The 20,448-nt window shown below is 33.9% G+C and overlaps 2 protein-coding genes and 1 long non-coding RNA gene across 6 annotated transcripts in view; 2 read left to right on the plus strand and 1 right to left on the minus strand.

Annotated features, from left to right (window-relative positions):
- Positions 1–1,304: 1,304 nt before the first annotated feature.
- Positions 1,305–3,279, plus strand: LOC120092191 (light-harvesting complex-like protein 3 isotype 1, chloroplastic). Its single transcript, XM_039050427.1, has 3 exons — positions 1,305–1,833; positions 2,090–2,227; positions 2,829–3,279. The coding sequence occupies exons 1-3, from the start codon at positions 1,425–1,427 to the stop codon at positions 3,074–3,076; spliced, it is 795 nt and encodes a 264-aa protein (XP_038906355.1). The 5' UTR covers positions 1,305–1,424; the 3' UTR covers positions 3,077–3,279.
- A 2,055-nt stretch (positions 3,280–5,334) lies between these two features.
- On the plus strand, positions 5,335–6,502 carry LOC120092117. Its single transcript, XR_005485912.1, has 2 exons — positions 5,335–5,753; positions 6,045–6,502. It is a non-coding gene; the product is annotated as an uncharacterized LOC120092117 (long non-coding RNA).
- Positions 6,503–6,935: 433 nt separating this feature from the next.
- LOC120092116 overlaps positions 6,936–20,448 on the minus strand; it is a 52,783-nt gene continuing 39,270 nt past the window's right edge. For all 4 annotated transcript variants that reach the window (XM_039050327.1, XM_039050325.1, XM_039050326.1 and 1 more), the window contains 14 exons: positions 15,920–16,081; positions 15,513–15,560; positions 15,027–15,134; positions 14,107–14,181; positions 13,155–13,205; positions 12,830–12,973; positions 12,621–12,751; positions 12,189–12,276; positions 11,510–11,569; positions 11,184–11,436; positions 9,300–9,451; positions 9,118–9,188; positions 8,141–8,297; positions 6,936–7,408 (listed from right to left, as the gene is read on the minus strand). In XM_039050327.1, coding sequence (XP_038906255.1) covers positions 7,241–7,408; positions 8,141–8,297; positions 9,118–9,188; positions 9,300–9,451; positions 11,184–11,436; positions 11,510–11,569; positions 12,189–12,276; positions 12,621–12,751; positions 12,830–12,973; positions 13,155–13,205; positions 14,107–14,181; positions 15,027–15,134; positions 15,513–15,560; positions 15,920–16,081 — 1,668 coding nt within the window. In that variant the 3' untranslated portion in view covers positions 6,936–7,240. The remainder of the gene's footprint in view (positions 7,409–8,140; positions 8,298–9,117; positions 9,189–9,299; positions 9,452–11,183; positions 11,437–11,509; positions 11,570–12,188; positions 12,277–12,620; positions 12,752–12,829; positions 12,974–13,154; positions 13,206–14,106; positions 14,182–15,026; positions 15,135–15,512; positions 15,561–15,919; positions 16,082–20,448) is intronic.

Raw genomic sequence — 20,448 nt, forward strand, 5'->3', positions numbered from 1 at the left:
TTGTTTATTTTTACACCTCTCTTTAAAATCAACATTACTAGGAATTCATTTTCAAAAAGGTTGTGTGCAAAGTTGGAATTGATGTAAACATCCCATGATTGTAGGAAGTTTTCACCAGGGGTATATCTGTCCACTTCTTAACTTAATAAATTAGTAAATCATGTCATCTAGCCATTTTTATAAAGAAAAATCATTTTAGTCATTTTTATAAAGAAAAATCATCTCAATTATAAACTACAATTAACTACATTATTAATTACTATAGTTAATGTCTTGAGGACAAAATGGTATTTTAAACTAAATATATGGGGTAAGTTCAAGAATAATATATTTTTTTAAAAGTAATGACAAAAATAGGGTACATAGAAAGAAATTACAAAAACAAAAGTAAGGTGGAGAAAAAAGTGTTGATAAAAATAGGATAACAAAATTACACTGGTACATTATTTTTGTTAAACCTCGACCTAGAATTCCATATTTTTATTATTATTTATTGCCTTTTGATTTAAGTGGATACAAAGTGGAACAAATCTATTCAAATTTATATCAAATCTATGTGAAAAAAAAACTACGGTAAAACAAACCTATGTGAAAAAAAAAAAAAAAAGATTTAGCCTCCATTCATGGCTAGAAATTTGATTCAATTTTTATTTTCCTATAAGCCTTTAAGAATTTGAATTTCACAGTAAAATATTTTTCGAAAATGAAAAAACACAAAAAAAATAAAAGGTGGGGAAAATGTGAAAAAAAAATAGATTTATCCTTAATTCGTGGCTAGAAATTTGATTCAAAATTTGAATTTTACAGATTATCCAAAAAAAAAAAAAAAAAAAAAAACAAAAAATAATAATAAAAGAAAATGAAGTTAGGGAAAAATGTGAAAAAAAATAGATTTAAAATTAATTCGTGGCTAGAAATTCGATTCAATTTTTATTTTACTGGACTTTTAAAAATTTGAATTTCACAGTAAAAGATTATCCGAAAATTAAAAAAAAAACTAAAAAACAATAAAAAAAAGAAGACAAAAGTTGTGGAAAAATGTGAAAAAAAGTATTTAACTTTTGGTTAAAAATTTGATTCAATTTTTATTTTATTGTAGGTCTTTAAAATTTGAATTTCACAATTTTCCAATGGTTAAAAAATATTAGAAGACTGAAATTGAGAAAAAAATATGAAAAAAAAATTAATCTGAATTCGTGGTTAACCTTAAATCGTGGACGAGTACATAAATTGTCAATAAATATTAAAATAATATTATTTTTAAAAAAATTCTAAATATATACATAGTTGATAGTAGGAAACTGACAACTACAGGTACAAGTGCAAAGCTTCCCCATCCATCATAATTACAAGGCTGAGGATAGAGCTTAGAAGTGGAGCTCTCTCCCTCCCTTCTCCATTCTTCTTCATTCCACGCCATAACAATGTCTTCAATGGCTTTGTTTTCTCCTTCATCCCATCTTTCTACTCTCTCTCCTTCTTCACACCACAGAACCCATTTCTCCTTTAGACCCTTTTCTTCTCTCAGAACCAGAAACCCTTCTTCCTCCTCTCTCTTCACCATCAGGGCCACTGCTGACAATGGCGCTGGAATTTCAGGTGGTTCAGCCGCTGTTGCAGTAGAAACCCCCGTCGAACAGAAGGATCCGGAGCCGGCCAAGGCTGTATCGGAAGAGCAGGAGAGTCTCGCTGGAACCAATGGGTCGGTAGCGGCTGCTGAAGAAGTCGAGGTGGTTAGCAAATTTGAAGACCCTAAATGGATTAATGGGACTTGGGATTTGAATCAGTTCCAGAAAAATGGAAGTACTGATTGGGATGCTGTTATTGATGCCGGTAACCTTCATTCTTCTTTGGTTCTGAGAAATTAAAAATTGCCCTATATTCTCTGTTGATTTTGCTTCTAATTGCATAACTAAATCTAGATGTTTAATGGGGGTGCATCGGAAATTGAGTGGAAGATTGCAAATAGATACATGCATTGTCTGAAATGCTTCTTGGGGGAAATCTTGATTCTGCAAGTTCTGATTATGTTCAAATTGTAATGTAATTTCTTGGTGATGCTTGAGCATTTACTTGATCTTTCCATCAGAGGCTAGGAGGAGGAAATGGCTGGAAAACAATCCAGAATCATCAAGTAATGAGGACCCTGTGGTATTTGACACATCCATAGTTCCTTGGTGGGCTTGGATTAAGCGCTACCATCTGCCAGAGGCTGAGCTACTCAATGGTATAATATTAACATATTTGTATGGTTGTTTTCTCTTGCTTTCTTAAAGCTTGTCTGAGTCAAATAATGTTAAAACATGTTTGTAGGCTTGTTTTTTCAAGCGAGCTTAGATCCATGGTAATTGATATCGAAGTTGGAGGTTCAAATCTCCATACTCCATTTGCTGTACCAAAGAAAATAGATAGATTTAGGGTATGCTTGGATCGAAACATGCTTTTAATGATTCAAAATCAATTTGATTGTAGGTAAATCATGTTTAAAAGTGTAAAATCAAACATTAAGTTGATTTTGAATAATTAAATGCATATTTAAGAGTAATTTTGATTTTAACCATGTTAAAATTACTATGGTATTCTCATTCATGTTTGTGAATGACGATTTAAATGCAGGTCATAACATTGGTTTCTCTGTCATTTTTATCGCAATTCTTAAAAGCAATTTTGGAACAAGAACAAGTAAAATGATTTTAATACAGCTTTCAAGACAAGTCCTTGGTTTTTTTTCAAGATCCTGAACTTCTATATAGCGATGAACAAAGTATCATATCATATCTACTATAATGTTGAAGTAAATTCGAGCCGTGAAATGGTTTTCGATGCAGGCCGTGCAGCCATGGTAGGGTTCTTCATGGCTTACTTCGTGGATAGCTTGACTGGGGTAGGACTAGTAGGTCAAATGGGCAACTTCTTCTGCAAAACTTTGTTATTTGTCGCTGTGGTGGGAGTTCTTTTGATAAGAAAGAATGAAGATATAGAGACTTTAAAGAAGTTGATTGATGAGACAACATTTTATGACAAGCAATGGCAAGCAACTTGGCAGGATGAAAACTCAGGCTCAGGCAAAATGTAATGAGGCAAAAGTTGCCTGTTTCTTGTTTTGTATTAATTATGTTTGTATCTCTAAGATTTGGGCTAAGTAGAGAAGGATAGAGCTCTGAAAGATACTAAATTTTTAGGCCTCAGTTTAATGTATCTTTAAGTTGAGAGTTTCAATGAAAACATCACTCAAAAAGCTTTGATCTTTCTGGAAGTATGCTTTTCAGGCTTCAGCTATTCTAAAGGACCTTATTACCAGATTTAGCCTAATCAGTTTCCCAAACATCCATCTCTGTTGTGCAAGTAGTCTTTATTTTTATTTTATTCTTTTAATTCTTTTTAGTACTGTTGTGCAAGTAGTCATGTGAGGAAAATTTGGTTTGGTGTAGGGCTATTATCAATTACGTATGTATACACATATATAAAGAATTTTGAAGGTGAATCATTCACGGTTTGAGCATTTATAGAACTTAAAAAGGGGAAGTGATATAAAAACGTTTTCTTAGAGTGATTTTGGCATTTACGAATCACTTATGTCAAAATCACTTTCATGATTTGTCTTATGATCTAAAAGGATTTAAAGTTTGATTTTTCAATAACTGCAAGGTTCGAAATATCGATATTAGAAATATCGAGGTCTCGATTTTATGGAAATATTGATATAAATTTGGAAAAAGTTATGGAAATTAATGAAAATTGGATTTAATTAGACTATAATTGACAATTTCTAATCACAATTTCTATAAAATAAGACAATATTTAGATGTCTATTGTAGATGTTTATGTAAATATTGATGCTAGAGTAAAAAGTTAAAAAAGAAATTTGAAGAAAAAACTCACATCAATTTAATTGATTAGGTTAATTAATGTGAAAATTTAATGAAAAAAGTTTGAATAAGGTTAAAAATAAATATATGTTGTTTTTTCGTGGCTTTTTCAAAACTCAATTTCTTTAGAAATGAAAATTTTGAGTAGAAAATAAAGTTAAAAATTGAGAAAAGTTTGAAATTAGAAAAAGTAACACAAAAAAGTGGCATGTGAAACTATAGAATTGTGTATAATTAGGATCATAAAATTGAAAAACTTGAACTCAGCTAACGTAGTTAATTTTACAAAAATTGAATTTTCTTGAAATGTCAAAATTCTTCAAAATTTTCTCAAAATCTCAAAATTTCGTCAAAATGGGATGAATTGGAATATTCTTGAAACTTTGAAATTTCTCGAAATTTTGTGACGGAATTTTCCCCAATCAAAATTTCAAAGCGATCAATTTCGAGCTTTCAATGAAAATTTTAAACTATGGTGAAGAGTAATTTGATTTTTCAATCATTATTTGCTGATTGACTGGGAACCACCAAAAAGTCATCAAACATGCACCAAACACCTTTGAACAAAGTGTTTTTATTAAAATCACTTTTTTTGAGAAGCACTTTCAAGCACACCTTATGCAATCACATTTAAGAAGTGTTTTGAATACATTTTTAAGTGTTTAATTTAAAAAATAAGTTATTTTGAAAAAAAAAAAAGATTATTTGATAATCACAAATTATTTTTAAAGTGTATTCTAAACAGTTTTATTAAAAGCGTTTAAATAATTTCCCTTTTAAATAATTTTTCACAAGTGAATCCAAACTGATCCTTGTTTGGTAGTCGGAGATCAAGAAAATGCACATTAGAGTTGAATGATGAAAGATAATGTACAATTTACCATCTTGTATGTATATATCGCATTGTATATATCGCCACACTAAAATATTGTATGTTATCACTTTGTATGTATCACCACAAACATATTATACACATATATAAACATATACACACACGAGGTGATATATACAAGGTGATATATGTATAACAATAATAAGTAATATATCCATCCTTATCTTACATCCAGATCAAGGTATAAAATGTCGATTTCAACCGAAATATCGATGTCTTAATTTTATGAAAATGTCAATGAAAATATCTTCCTAAAAAAATTATAAAAACAAAAAATTAAAAAATATATATAAATTTGAATTAGTAAATGAAGATTTATGATTTTTAAATAAATTAACATGTCTATTATTTATATTATATTTACATTAACGACATTTTATCGCTTATTTTGTATGTTTATCATAATGAAAATATCCATTCACCCCCAAGTCAATGATGAACCCATCAAAATGTGGAAATATTGATGAAAACATCGACATGATGAAAACTTAATACTATGATCTAGATATATAAGTTATATAATTTCATAATGTCACAAGTATATCAGAGGAAAGAAGACATAAAAATCATAATCCCATCTTCCTGTCAACTTGTTAACTGAAAAATGGTGAACTCTACCTCTCTCTATTACTTGGAAACTCAGGGTCTTTGTTCTAACATGGTGTGATGATATTTGTGAATTTTAGGCAACAGTCACAAAAGAGAATAAAGTGTTGGTGACTGTGTATTCAGAGAAGCAAGAACCAAGACTACCAGTTAATCGCTACCAACGTGATAGTGTGAATAAAGCAGTGAGAAATCAATGGAAGCAAGATGCGGCTAATAAAGGATACAATAGGAGAACTGAACTCCTCAAGTATTCTCAACACCTTCGAAAGTCTACACGGTCACCTGCATCTCCATATATCCGAACACCGGAGCCGATCTCCTTGAAGAACAAACAACCGATCGCAAGAAGCATAGCGATTAATCTTGTATGCTCTTCCTTTTCTGTAAGTTTGCATATTGATTCACGACGAAATCGCATTTATCTTCTTGTCCTAGCAAGGTAGTACGATAATCTAACCCAACACAATTTGCACACCAAATTCACCTGGACAACTCAAATTGAATGAATATAGCAGTAACATTTGGTAAAGTAGTCAAGTTCTGGAGGTGTAAATGGAATTCTCCTTGGCCATTTTACCATAACTCAAACCCCATTTATTTCTATTCTGTATATAATCTACTTTTCTGGAAGGATATAGCTTGATGAAGAATTAAAAATTTTCCATTTTTGATAGCTTGTCAATCTTTGTGGAAAGCCCAAGGGTACCAGATTTACATCTTGCTTCGGCAACCTGATTCAAAGGTCTTACAAAGCTTTGACAAGTTTCCAACCAAAGAAAGATGGAAAAAGGCAGAACCAAAGCAGTGGATCAAGCAAGAATGTTAATGATAATGTAAAAAGCAGTGAATCAAAAAGAAAGAATACCATTGATAAAGTAAAGGGCAGAAGGATAAGACTACTGAAATTTACATGCACTTAATTTTATAGATCTCCATGAAATTTGTGGCTGTAGGCCCCAGATTCCTCACTTGACTTTCTTTCAAGAGCAATATAAGTGAGGACTTAACCCCCACCCCCCCAAAAAAAAAAAATCTTACAAACTAATCTATCAAAGTTCTGAAAAACTACTGGCATTTACTTCTCAAGAAATACCACCATAAAATGTAAAATATATTAGTAGATCAGTATCTACTACTAATCTTCCAATTTGCATATGGGTATGATTGCAGTATTGTATCTTCTCTCATTATTTAAGAAGATTTTTTCCCCCACTGTCCTTTTTACTGTATAAGCAATACTTAGATAAATGTAGGTTAGTATGCATTGATACTTTTCCTTGTCCACACCATAATTAAGCCATCATTAGATTTTACCAATCAATGATGTTTAAAATGGTATGTCAATTTCCCATTACCTGAACATTCATGTTTCAAGAATATTTAGTGTGCTTGTTGACCAGAAAGGTCCCTGTACCCGAGTTCTGTGTTCAATTCTAAACTATTCAGCTAACACCATTCTAGATCTCCTCTTAAAACAGACTGGATATAGAAAGATTGGAATTCATGTTTTTAGGACAGGAAGAAAGTACAATTTTCAAATTAAATTATCATGCTACAACAGAGAATGAGATTAGAAAAATAACATTTGCTGTATGAAAAATAAATGGCACTGATTGAGTTGCTTGAAAAACTCTAATGCATACAAAATTTCTACAAGTGAACTCGTAATTTGACAACAATACAATGACTCTTTCATACAAATTATGATTGACTTGTTACTGTACCACCATCCTTCCCATATGAAATCCATTTCTGATTTCTTTACACAGCCAAAATATGACAGTTGTCCTAGATGATAAATTACTCAACCTGAAAATTTAGCAAGTGAACCTTAATGTTTGAAACTTTCCACCAAAAGTAATTGGAAATGTCATGAGAGGTGTCTCTGTTGTCGAGTATATTCCCAGAGTGCAATGGCACCACTAACGTGAACATTAAGAGATCTGACAACTCCCAATTGAGGGATCTCAACGCATGCATCAAGTATATGGATTATGTCAACGGGTATACCCTCCTTTTCACGTCCAAGGACCAATACCTACCAGGGTGATTAAAGAATTATAAGCATAATTTCAAGTAAAGAATAAGAATGATCAACCCTCAATCTTGTAATTCCCATAAATAGGTAACTAGGGTAACTATCATTTGTTCTAGTTCATTGCGGCATTAGAAATATATACCTAGTGTTGTCAACTTCACCAAATAATAACAATATTAATAATAACAAATAAATAAAATAAAATAAAAATAAAAAATTAGTTATTTCATCTTCAGAAAAATGATGCATATCCCATCCTCTTTTTCATGTTGTATTTAGGATGTGAGAAAGAATTCAAACATGCAAAACCACCAAATTTAATTAAATAAGATATAATTGAATACCTATACCCTTGCTATGTCCAACGTTCAAACTTCTAACTTTATAAAGGATGACATACATCAGGAACATTCATACTTAACTGAGATCTGTGAACTGATCAAGATTATTCTAAGAAAAAGAATATGTTAAAAAGTACCTTTTTTTTCCCGTTTTCATCTCTTAATTTCCCCATTATCAGTGATTGTGTATAACTAATATTCCTATTCCATCTTAATCCATCTCAAACAAAGGCTCAATTAATCTAACAAGTGATGCAGAAAACCAATACGATGGTTTCTCGCTCTTTCTTGATTCATGTTTTCTTTTTTCTCGACCCAATCACTTTTCAAGTAAAAAACTAGGAAAAATACTAACAAGAAGATATTAAGAAGACTTTCAAGAATATCTTACTGTCTTCTTGGGAAATGCATACTGATCAAGAGGCACACTATTAGCCGTTTGTTCCAAACCCAAAATAGAGAAGCCTTCTCGTTTCTTTTTCTCTAGGAAAAGCTTCATACTGTTCACTGGGACTTCAACAATTGGCACCCACTTCTCTGCTGTAACACTGAAAGAAAGCAACAATGCTCAAACAAGTCAACCGAGACACTGGAGTTTATTTCATTCCATAAAATTAAGCTCGAATCTCTGAGACCCAAAGAGAAAAAAAGAGAAGCAAATGTAACTTCAAGAACTTCCTATTATATGATTTTACTTAAGAACCACTCTTCAAAAGCACACGATTTTAACAAAGGACATAAACTTTGGGGAAGAGATTTTGGCTCTTGACTTGCTCCTTTAATGGTATTTCTCTACTTAGAACCTCAGAATATATATTTAAATAAAAACAAGTAATAAGTTGGTAACGGTTTGTATGCAGGCATCAATCATTTTAGCCAACATCAGACAGCAAAGTCTTTGAATTCAAACTGTTTATCTAAAATAACTGACATATAGCAACGGTACAAGACAGGTTCAACAGAATTCTCTGCATTTTAATAGTTCAAGCAATTTCAAATTCTTCACACCTAGCAAGGCATAAAATAATACGGTAGAGTTTTATGTCTCACTTGCTATTATGTTGTAGCACGCTGCAAAAGAAACAATAGAGAAATTTCTTCTTTTCTAAATACTTGATTTGGTTAACCAGAAAAAGTACTGCTCAAAATAAGGGATACAAAAGCAGGTGTGCGGATGGTGTATCCTCCATCAGAGATCTCATAAACGTTATGTCAATAAAAGTACGTTGAGAGATTAGTCAGTAGATTATTCAAATTCTTGATTTCAGCACGTAATTTTTTATGCAGTAGCAGATGGAAAAGATCTCCTTTAACTGTATTTCAATAATCCGACATATACAAACTCAATTAGACAATTTACTACCGAACCTGATGAGTTGAAATTGTTTGTCATTTAGAATATTCAAGTCTGCAATAGCCAATCCTGCAGCCTTAAAAACCTGTTGAAAACAGAGTTTAGTGTAAAAAGAACATTGAACTGAGTATAACATAAGATGTAAAAAAACTTCATCCCAAGGCTTGAAAATTCTCTGTAAGCATCTACAACAGACCTCACAAGTCCTAGCCAAACCAGCCAAATTCGGTATGCGATCAAGCAGAGATGCTACAAGGATAAAGTTTTGTCGATTTGTTTTTAAATCTTCCATTGACAAACTTCTGGAATGCAGTAGCTGGTTAAGAAGCTGATCCTCCCCCTCCATTTCTGCATTTAAAAACTAACAAACTAAGTGACATAAGATAAAGTTTGATGGAGCATATTGAGAGGCTGATAGGAAGGGTAAAAAGCCGTAGATGGAAGAGTTTCCTAAAAAGACAATTAATTAAACATAAAGGAAAAGAAATAGGATAGCCAAACGTCACTCAAGAAACTTCTCATAAGGGATTCCATACTCTCAACAATTGGAGGAAAAGAAGCTCAAGAAACATTTTAACATTAGTTGATGAACTGATGCAACTTTTATGCCTTTGTAAACCGGTTGTAAAAGAAGTTGTAATTCTCTTTATAAATCGGTTCCCTTGTGTGGTTGACCGGCTCCCTAGATGCCCAGTCACCTTCTGTGTATAAATAGGCTTTTATGCCTACAATCTTATTTATTATACAAGATTACTCTTTGAATTCTTGGAGCATACAGCACAAATAATAACTGAGAAATTAGAGTACAAACTGAAACAAAAAAGAAGCCTACCCCTTTTGCCTCCAAACCAAAAAGTTGAGAAGAAATTACCAAAACGTACAATATAAATAAATAACACAACCAGAAGCTTGACAAGACAAAAGAACCCATAAAATCCTGAAGCTAACAATAAAGACCAACCAATAAAGGTCATGAGAGGCGTGGATATGAACATAGACACAAGACAACATGGATAAGGAGACATAATTCTGAAAGATTAGAGCATGAATTTCAACAGAGACTTATTTATAGAATATAAAAAAATATATAAAATTGGACAGTCCAAATCCTCCGTTCCAAAGCATGTCAACATTCAATGTATCCTATGACGACACTCTACTAAATAATGTCCATGCTTCTTAGTTTAGGAGCAAGTCTAGTTTGATCAGAACTTTTGGACGGCTTAAATTCTTGAGAAATTCTCTAGATTCCCCATCCTTCCTTAATCCCCTCAAAAGTCTTAACTATTCTTTCATTGGATCCATATAACCATACATTTTCTCTCTCTAGCTCTCTCTTTCTCACTCCTCCATTTTCATGGCCTTCCTTTGGGACGTCTTTTGATTCTTCAATCGCTAACTTCCATCTCTCCCAAAATAGAGATCGGCTTCTCTGTTCACATTCTGATTCTGATTCTTATTCCGATCGTTGCAAAGATTTCCATAGCTTCGGCATCTCCATGGAGAAGTTCATCAAGATTCTTGATGCCAGTTTCAGGATTGTCGCCAGATTTCATTCACATTGCCTTTCAGACTGGCCGGATGTACTACCATCCGCCGACTAACTCCAACGATGGCCACCACTCCGAGGAGTTTCATCTCAGCGGCAGTCATGCATCGTCTCATCAAATTGTTCGTTGTGTTGCCGAGCCAACGGCCGTCGTCGTAGTCGTCAGCGTTGAGAGTAATGAGTTCATTCTTCACTGTTTGATTGTGATTATTGAAATGAAGAAGTTCTGGAATGTTCTTGAGAGATTCATCGAATCCATACTATAATTATAAACTTAATACTCCCCTTGCTCTTCTATGACTCATATATGTTTTTCTACTGAAAAATAACTAATGGTTTTTTATGGAGGGTCGGTCTTTCCAAATTGCAAAAGAATAAAATAAGATTGAGCATCAACGATCTACTTAAAATGGATACAGTGAATTATTCAATTCAGTATTATATAATTGTTTTGTTTAATTTCAGATCATATATTTTTTCTAGGAGACTAGTCAGTAAACAAGTTGAAACATAAAAAATAATAAATCGTACCATAAAGGAACTTGTAAGCTTCTTTGCTGCCCAAGTAGGAACTATTCTCAGTGTCTTTCTTCTCATGTTTTGAGAGAGTGACCTTTTTCTGAAAATCCAAAGAAGTTGCTACAGGCAGTATGGAAGTAGATTTTTCTTCATTTATGTCAGATGATATACCCATAAGGTTGTGATCTTCAATAGTTTTAAAGCTCTCATTTTTAATAGCTGTCAGATCATTTGCCATTGAACACCGAAGATCTTCTCTGACATCCTAAAACATACTAAGAATGTTACATACGCAAGGTATAAAGAGACATCGATGGACAAATATGAGAATTACTTACATTCAGAAAATTCAGAACTTGCTCCATGAGAGATGTTGGGACACACTCGAACTCAAGGTCCTTTCATAAAAGGAATGATATAATTAATTATTTTGAAATGGTGGCTAATGCAATTCAATATACATGAAAAAGGTTATCTTTTTTATTTTTCGTTTCTTATAAAAGAAATAATAAACAAACATGGAAAGGGTTCATTTCATGACATATCTAGGTCAGTCACAACTGTTTTAGCAAGTTAGTCATTTGAAGTATCATCTCACACCGTTCAAACTTAAAAATGTGACAAGGGAATTAAATTGACGATTGCTTTCCGGCTAATGATATCTATTCTTTACTGAGAGATTTTAAGTTTCACATTCATGCACGATTGTTCACAATAGTGGATTCATAACAACTTAAGAACACAAGTACCTCAATGAAAGAAACACAATAAAAATATTTATTTGTCTCATCAAATAGCAATAAGCAGCCTCCATCACAAATTTATAACATCTAAAGCTCCCAAGTTGTACAAAAGTTCAACCTCTTGTCAGCAAATGCAAATTCTTCTATAAAGAAAAAAAGAAGAGAAAAGTACAATTCCTCTCATTTTTTCTCCCCTTACACTACGGTATATTTACATGGTATGCTTATGTGCATAATGATAGTAAAATTGATCAACTTTCAGCATGCAGCTGACCTTAACTCTGCTTGAGAAAATTCCAGATGGTGTGACAGATAGTGCAGGATTATAGGCATGAAGATATCCTTCCATTGATGCCCGTAATCTGAAAGATAAATGTCTCAGGAGTGGGATTAAAGAATAACATTTAATGTGTGAACTTTTAGATGGAATATATATACCTTTATAGGATTGAAAAATTTATGAACTCAAACATACCAGTTTTAATTCAGCAGCCAAAAATAAATTTCCAGAAACATTAATTATACAAAAAGCAGAAACCATGTATTATCACCATATACTGCAGAGAGATGAGAATAGAAAAACACCCCAGCTGGAATTTTATGGTTGGAGGGGTTGGTGTAAAGGTATGATTATATTTAGAATCCGTATCAAAAAGGCACAAACATTCAATATCTAGTAATTGAACACTAAAATAAGTAACCACACCTGACACAATCGGGATTTTTCTCAAGGTATGATTTCAAATCTTCAAAACATCTTCTCTCTAAAGGCATATTCCTGTGGGGTCTGAATTGCACTGCTGGAAAAAATTTACAAAGAACATGGTACACCAGTAACTGCAAGAAAACCAAAGACATTATATGAAATGCAGGTTACTTGAATGAAGCAAGATTATATGCTCCTGAAAAACCAACCTGAGTAAAACCTCGTAAACTGTGGTGATGAGAGGTTAGTTGTGGAACAAGAGGAGGAAGCAACTCATCCAAATGGCTGGACTGAACTGCTTTAGTTGCATGGAGGATAACATTTGTAGCTATAAATACATAAGAAGAGAGCACCTGCATTTCATATTTGACAAGAAAATTTTCATTTACTGGCATGATATAGAAAAATCAACATCAGTTGAAATTTGATTTGATAATGCTATACATGCGAATTCCCAGAGATCTAGATTATCGGTCACCACTAACTACCACAATCAGAAAGGTGCAGAGCCCAGTAATTGCTGAACTTTTTTACCTGAGGCCTCATATTGTAATCTTGTAGTATAGGAACCAATTGCTCCTTAACCTGCGGTTTGAGTGATCATATAAAAATGTCAGACACTACACAAAAGTATACAGGTATGAAGATTAGTCCAAGTAGATCTCAGTGGTCTGTGGGTGTGAAAATTTGTAGCACCTTTACTTAAAATCTAATTCAACCGAATTCATTACTAAAAAAAAATGTTATAGAACTATTTTTTCTGTCCTAATTCATTACTAATCCACATCACCTTCATCCATGGTTTCCATTAGTTACCATCTCTATTGATTATTCTTCAGTGTTATAAATTACATTGTATCTCTGTCTTGTTGGATGTCACACAGAGAGGGACAAGATATGGGTGAAGGGTAGTTTTGGTTTTATGTGGTACTAGAAGTTTGTTTCTTCTTAATATATAAACACACACACACACATAGCGTAACCAAGGATATTATCTCAAATAGATGTTGGCTCAAATGCTGCTCTGCTACCAAACTGGCGTAACCAAAATGATTAAAAGAGAGGATTCTCCAAGAATCTAAACTCAAATCTTTATTATGACTCGAAGTATCCGATAATTGAGGGAGACTCCCTATTTATAGGGGATTAATATACAAATGAAGGTAAAAGGGATTAACCTAGGGATTTGCCTAAGATTATCCTAGTGCTTCCTACATGACTGATGACTCTCAACTCATAACATGTTGACGTTACTATTTCAATAGTGACACATGTTGGCTTACAGTTATCTACCCACCCCAAGGCTCACTGCAGCACATGGTGACTGGAGTAACCATCTCCATTGACGCATAAACTAAACCACACAAATGTTTACATGAATATGTGATATAGGGTTTTATAGGGATGAATCATTCTCCATCCCTCTCCCTGAAACAAAATATATGCTATATCCTCCAAACAAAATCAAAGAAATAAATTATGTTACCAATGTTGGAAACTTCAAGTAAATGCTGATTGCAAATGTTTCCAAGTATTGACGAACTGAAGGTAGGTTATTTCTCTGTAAACAAACAATGAAATGAAGGAAATGATGTGTATCAGTACCAAAAATGATCTACAGAATTTAGCCAGGTTAATTCGTGAATAAACATTTTATTTTCCATAATTTCTGATGGTAAATTAACAACAAAATATGCTTTGAAAATTCTGCTAAAATAATCAATAGGTAACGCCCTAAATCTAGTGATGATGGTAATAGAACTGAGTAGGGAAAAGAGAAGGGAAAGAAAAGAAGAGACAAGAAAAACAGCTGCCGGTAAAATAATCTTCTTCACATTCAAAACAAGTGGTTTCAAGATAAAGAATCAAACTGAATCCTGTTCACTTACTCAACTTCTATAAGACAAGTCATGTAAATCACTATCAAGAGGTGAAAGAAAGACATAGGCATTCTGAATAGATTTCTCTTTTCTTACTTCTCAGTTCTCATTGATTAGTAAAAGAAACAAAAATATTCAAAAGATTCAAACTCCCAGATAGAGTGAAAAATAACATAGTAAAGATACAAAAAAATAGAAAGAAAATGGAAAACAAGGAACCAATAGTGGAATATCATCCCAATTAAAACAAGATCACCAAGTATTAAATACTCTTTTTCCTATTTTCCCTTTTATAAGCTAAAAGGGAAGGTATATGAAGGATGAGGATGAATTGCTATAGAAAAGAATTGCTATAGAATCAATGGCATTGCGAAGAAGCAAGTGAACCAAATGAGGATATGATTAGAGACTAGATAGTGGCTCAAATGAAGTTCTATCGCAATATCATGCAGTTAAAAAAGAAATTATGATGGCAAATGAGTAAATTACGAACTCATCACTGACTTGTATGATTTATTTTACTTACAGAGAGGGAGACATGCAAGCTATTAGTAACTTGCTGAACTATATCTTGGCAGACAAACTTGGATAGAATACATATCATTTGCCAAGCACGTATTTTGCGTCTATGGATCTGATAAACAAGAGGTATCAAATTAAATTTTATTTGCAATAAAGCCCACAGACAAAAGAATCAATGAGCAGACAGGTGCTATAATATTCATAATCTTTCTTTCAGTGAAGAAAAGAAGATGGATGATGAAATATTCACAAAGTGGGTGCTTAAACGAATTGTTTCATAAAAAATGGATAGATATATGAAATTCAGTGATTAAAATTCCACTACCAATAATCCTTACAAGTTACAACAGGCTTCACAGTTTTCCTCCTTACTAATAAACCCTTTTACTCCTAAAATTTTATAAATATTTTCATCAATAAGATATACATATTTACCCCCTTGAAAAATGCATCCCACATAGAAAACTCCATAATTAAATTCAATACTCACAGCACTGTGCTTTTTATACAATTCCTTTGCTAGGTCATTGCTGTTTACCTGTACCAATACATGATGAAATCAACATTCAACCCAAAGCCGAAATCAACAACTATACCATATATAGGACCTCTAAACCAGCTGATATAGTGAAAAAGAATAAATGTACAAGGGATTAGTCGAGATGTGCACAAACTGGCCCAGACAATGACGGATATCAAAATAAACATAAATGTACAAGGGATAGTCATAAAATGAGGTTCTCCTTGTTGTCCCATTTATATCCTTGTATTTTGAGCATTAGACTATTTTCATTCCATCTATGAAAGTTTTGTTTCCTTTCCAAAAAAAAAAAAAAAAAAAACACAAAACAAAACATATATGCACAATGCATGCTCTAGGGTTACAAAAATCCATACCACAGAATCAAGGAGCTCAAGCAGAAACAATTTTCCAGATTCCACAGCATCATGGCAACTCCCATATTCATTAGACAATCCAGCCATGTCAGCCAAGTCAGCAAGTTTATGAAACAGAACAGCAACTGATACACGTGCATACAATTCTGTATTGATAAACACCTAATCGACCCGATGAAAATATAATGGAGTCAAAGCGAGAAGGAAGATATTCGAAATCACAACTTATATATTTAATGCAAAGTCAAGAAGAAAATCTGAATAGATATTTTCAGAACTATCTCTTCATCTTTTTGTATTCCATATGCTGTTACATTGTAATTTACAAGTAGTATTTCCGGTAACTTCAAAGTTGTCGAAGTGAGGATTAGTTTCATATTATTTAATGAGCAGCTTGTACTTCATAAGAATTAGAAATAAAAATTGGGGGTAATATAATCCTTAAATAAAGGCCATCCAACCAAACCCTTCGGCATTAAAACAATGAATGATTTTGAATTCTATTCTCATTCGTTTTTTGATGAATTGTAGTGGATTCAGTGAAACTCTTCTTATAGCATAGTTATTTTCTTGATATCTTTGAGCAGAACTTTTTAATAGCCACACACACACACAAATAAATAAACAAATAAAAAGGAGTTTGGCCTAATTACAGAAGACTTCCAATCCAAAAGAACAACAAGACCAAGTTCATTATTACATAAAGGCCTAGTGACTAACGCCATAGGGAGGCGTTAAACCTAGCCACATCCTAAACTTCATCACTCACTCTATCCACCTCTTTGAAAATTCAATCATTCCTCTCAAGCCAAATTCTCCACAAACCTGAAAAGAAGCTAGTCAACCACAAACCTTGACCCAATTCAAAAGCACCTCCCCTAACTGGGCCTTACCATCTCTATTCCAACTCAACAGGCATCAAATGATCTCAACTAGCCTCTCCAAAGGTGGTGATCAAAATGAAAATCCCAAAAAAAAATTATTCAAGTCCTCCTCGTGCCTCACTATGAGGAATGCACCATTGCAAGAACAAAACATAGGAAGAGTGCCTTTGAACACGATCCATGGTATTAACTCTCCCAAGTAAAACCTACCAGGCTACCATGCAAACATCTAACCTTCCCTTAAATTTTAATTTTTAACCTTCTAGAGAGAGGAAAAGAGACAAAAGCAGGGATAATGAAGGAGGAAGAAGGGGAAGACAAAATATGAAGGAAAGGAGGGAAAAAACTGAAAGTTAATTTTTTTAAAAAAAAGAAGGAAAAAAAAGGAAGGAAAATGATGAGAAGCCCCTAGAAGAATCAGGGACTAGAACCTGAATTTAACATCTCCTTCCTGGAATCACATGTTGGTCTCAAAGAAGAGAAGAAGACCCACCACTTCCAATACCTCTCTATCAGACAAAGGACACTGAAAGTTTGAAGAAGGCAACACTGAAGCCACAAAATTCAGCCTCTTGTTCAAAAGATGATACATCCTTGGAAATAAAGCACAAAGAGGCTCATCTCCCACCTAGTGATCCTCCAAAGTTAAACCTTTGAGCCTTCTCCAACGGAGCAAGTTTAAAATGCGGGAATGAAGAAATGAGAGGGAAATGAGAAAAATGGGAAGTGTGTTAAATTTCATTCTAGAAAACTCCAATATAAATACATATCTTAAGTCTAAAAATAGATTCCACGAAGTTAGCAACTAATCCCACTAACTCCACAAGAATAGGAACTTAGACTTGACTACAACTAAAAATAACTTCAACTATTTCCTAGAAACTAGGAATTGACTAGACCAACTCAAAAACTAATTTGCAGTTTTGAGTTACTAACAGAAATGGAAAGCACAAGATCAAAAGAAAAAAGGCGAGCTATGATGTTTCTTTCAATACACTCCTCCCCCAACCAGCCCAGCCCTACCCTCCCTACCACCCCACCATGTTTCCTGATGCCTCCTTGATTGCAAATGAGTTTATTGATCTCCGCATCAGAACCAAAGCCAAAGGTTTGGTGATAAAGCTGGATGTTGAGAAAGCATTTGATATGGTCGATTGGGAGTTCCTTGACAAAATCTTGGCTGCAAAAAGATTTGGTAAGACTTGGAGGAAATGGATTATGGGTTGTATCTCATCTGCAAATTACTTTATCATTATAAATGGCAGACCTAGAGGGAAAATCAAGGCATCCCGTGGCCTCTGTCAGGGAGACCCCTCCCCCCCTTTCTTATTCACCTTAGTGGTCGATTGCCTTAGTCGAATGCTCACTAATGGAATGACAGTGTTAAACTCCCGATTATTTACACCTATAAAAGAAGGGGTAAAAAGGGGAATGGACAGAAGAACGTTAAGATTTTATTACAGAGGAGGAAGTGGGAGGTGAAAACGGTTAAGGGGGACCATTGTTCATTCCTTTATAAGGACGGCCTTGGGTACCGAAAGAGGCAAGCAATTTTTGTAAGATAAATAAAGGTTGAGGAAGCTTTTATGGACGGAATTCCCCAGCTCTCTCGAATTGTGCTGGGTCTCTATTGTTTCTCTTTATTTCCACATCTTTACAATCTCTCACTACAATAAATTATCCTACTGCTGTTAAAATCTTGCTTTCATGTAATTTGAAGCATTCCTGATTATCAATATAGCAAAGTATTTGTTTTCTTTTCTTGTCTCTTGGTTTCTTCATTAGTTTTCTGAGTACAGGTTAGGATCTTAACAAAGTGGTATTAGAGCCACAATCCTGGGGCGAACTAGAGTGATGACACAAAAATAACTTGAAGAAAGGGTGGAGTCGAGTGAGAAAGAGATCGTGGGATTGAAGGAAGTGTTCCTGGGATTATGTAAGAACATCGAAAAGTTAGCCAAAGAAGTCAGGGAGAATAACTCCCTCAAGGAAGGAGGAATCAGGAATCACCGAAGGAAGTAACCTTAAATCGAAGGGGAAGGCAGAGGAGACCGAATCATCCCAAACGCACAGAGCTAGAAATACTGATAAGGGTAAGTATAAACGTTTGGAAATCCCTCTTTTCACAGGAGAAAATCTAGAGTTATGGGTGTATCGAGCAGAACATCATTTCGAAATACATGAGCTATCAGACGCTGAGAGGGTGAAAGTGGTTGTGGTGAGCTTCGCTCCAGATGAAGTTGACCGGTTAAGGGGGACCACTGTTCATTCCTTTATAAGGATAGCTTGGGTACCTGAAGAGGCAAGTAATTTCTGTGAGATAAATAAGAGCTGAGAGCTGAGGAAGCTTTTATGGAGGGAATTCCCAACCTCTCGAATTGTGTTGGGTCTCTATTGTTTCTCTTTATTTTCATGTCTTTACAATCTCTCACTACAATAGATTAACTTATTGCTATTAAGATCTTGCTTTCATGTAATTTGAAGCATTCCTGATTATCAATATAGCAGAGTATTTGTTTTCTCTTCTTGTCTCTTGGTTTCTTCGTTAGTTTTCTGAGTACAGGTTAGGATCTTAACAGACGGCAGGCTTGATCGAAGGATTTGCAATCAGGAACTCAGGTATCAACATCAACAATTTGCAATTTGCAGATGATACCATTCTTTTTACAACCCACAATGATGCAAAATTGGCAAACCTATTTAACATTATTGGATCCTCTGAACAAGCTTCTAGTCTTCGCATCAACCATGCCAAATCCGAGATTTTGGACAAACACTTAAATAATACATCAGTCAGCACACTGGCAGCTGCATATGGATGCAAGATAGGTTGTTGGCCATCTACATACCTCGGTTTACCATTAAGTGTGAAGCCATCTTCTTTCGCATTTTGGGAACCTATCATTGAAAAGGTTGAGAGACGTCTCAATAATTGGAATGGCACATATGTCTCAGAGGATGGAAGACTTACTTTGATCCAAGCCACTCTCAGCAACCTCCCCATATATTACCTATCTTTATTCAAGATCTCATCCATGGTGAGTGATAACTTGTAGAAATACAAGTTATTTAATCTCATTTATCTAAATAATTAGGAAATAGGTTTGAAAATGTGATAGCTTGATAAAGAATTCATAAAAGTAATTATATCATGCGATCACACACACAAAGTCTCACTATCTACGAAAGATATAAAAATCGTGCTTTTTGGGTGCAAGAAATCTACTAATGCGATCACAAAGAATTCTCAATGCCAACATTAGAATCGCATAGTTGAACAAGTTGGTAACCTTATGCGATAGAGGATGACATGACGTATGGGCGGTGGAAGTCAAATCAGAAACTAAGTTGGTAGCTAACAAGCAAGCTTCACGACAGAGCAAATGAACTTCTGACGCAGAGCAGGCAGTGCATCAAGGTATGGAAATTAATGCACCTTATCAGCATAATCATTAGTGAAAGAAGAAAAAGTTGTTCCATGACGCCTATAAATACCCAACTAGATTTCCATGTAAAAATATATATATAAAAAAAAATGAAGAATAGCTGATAGCCAAGAGTCAAGACATTGGAGAAAAACTCTGCCCAAATTCCTACTTTAAAAACACTTCCTTTTCGAGCCCTCATGTAATCTTAAACGAAAGC

This window comes from Benincasa hispida, chromosome 11 (assembly GCF_009727055.1).
Source record: "Benincasa hispida cultivar B227 chromosome 11, ASM972705v1, whole genome shotgun sequence".
Lineage (NCBI taxonomy): Eukaryota > Viridiplantae > Streptophyta > Magnoliopsida > Cucurbitales > Cucurbitaceae > Benincasa > Benincasa hispida.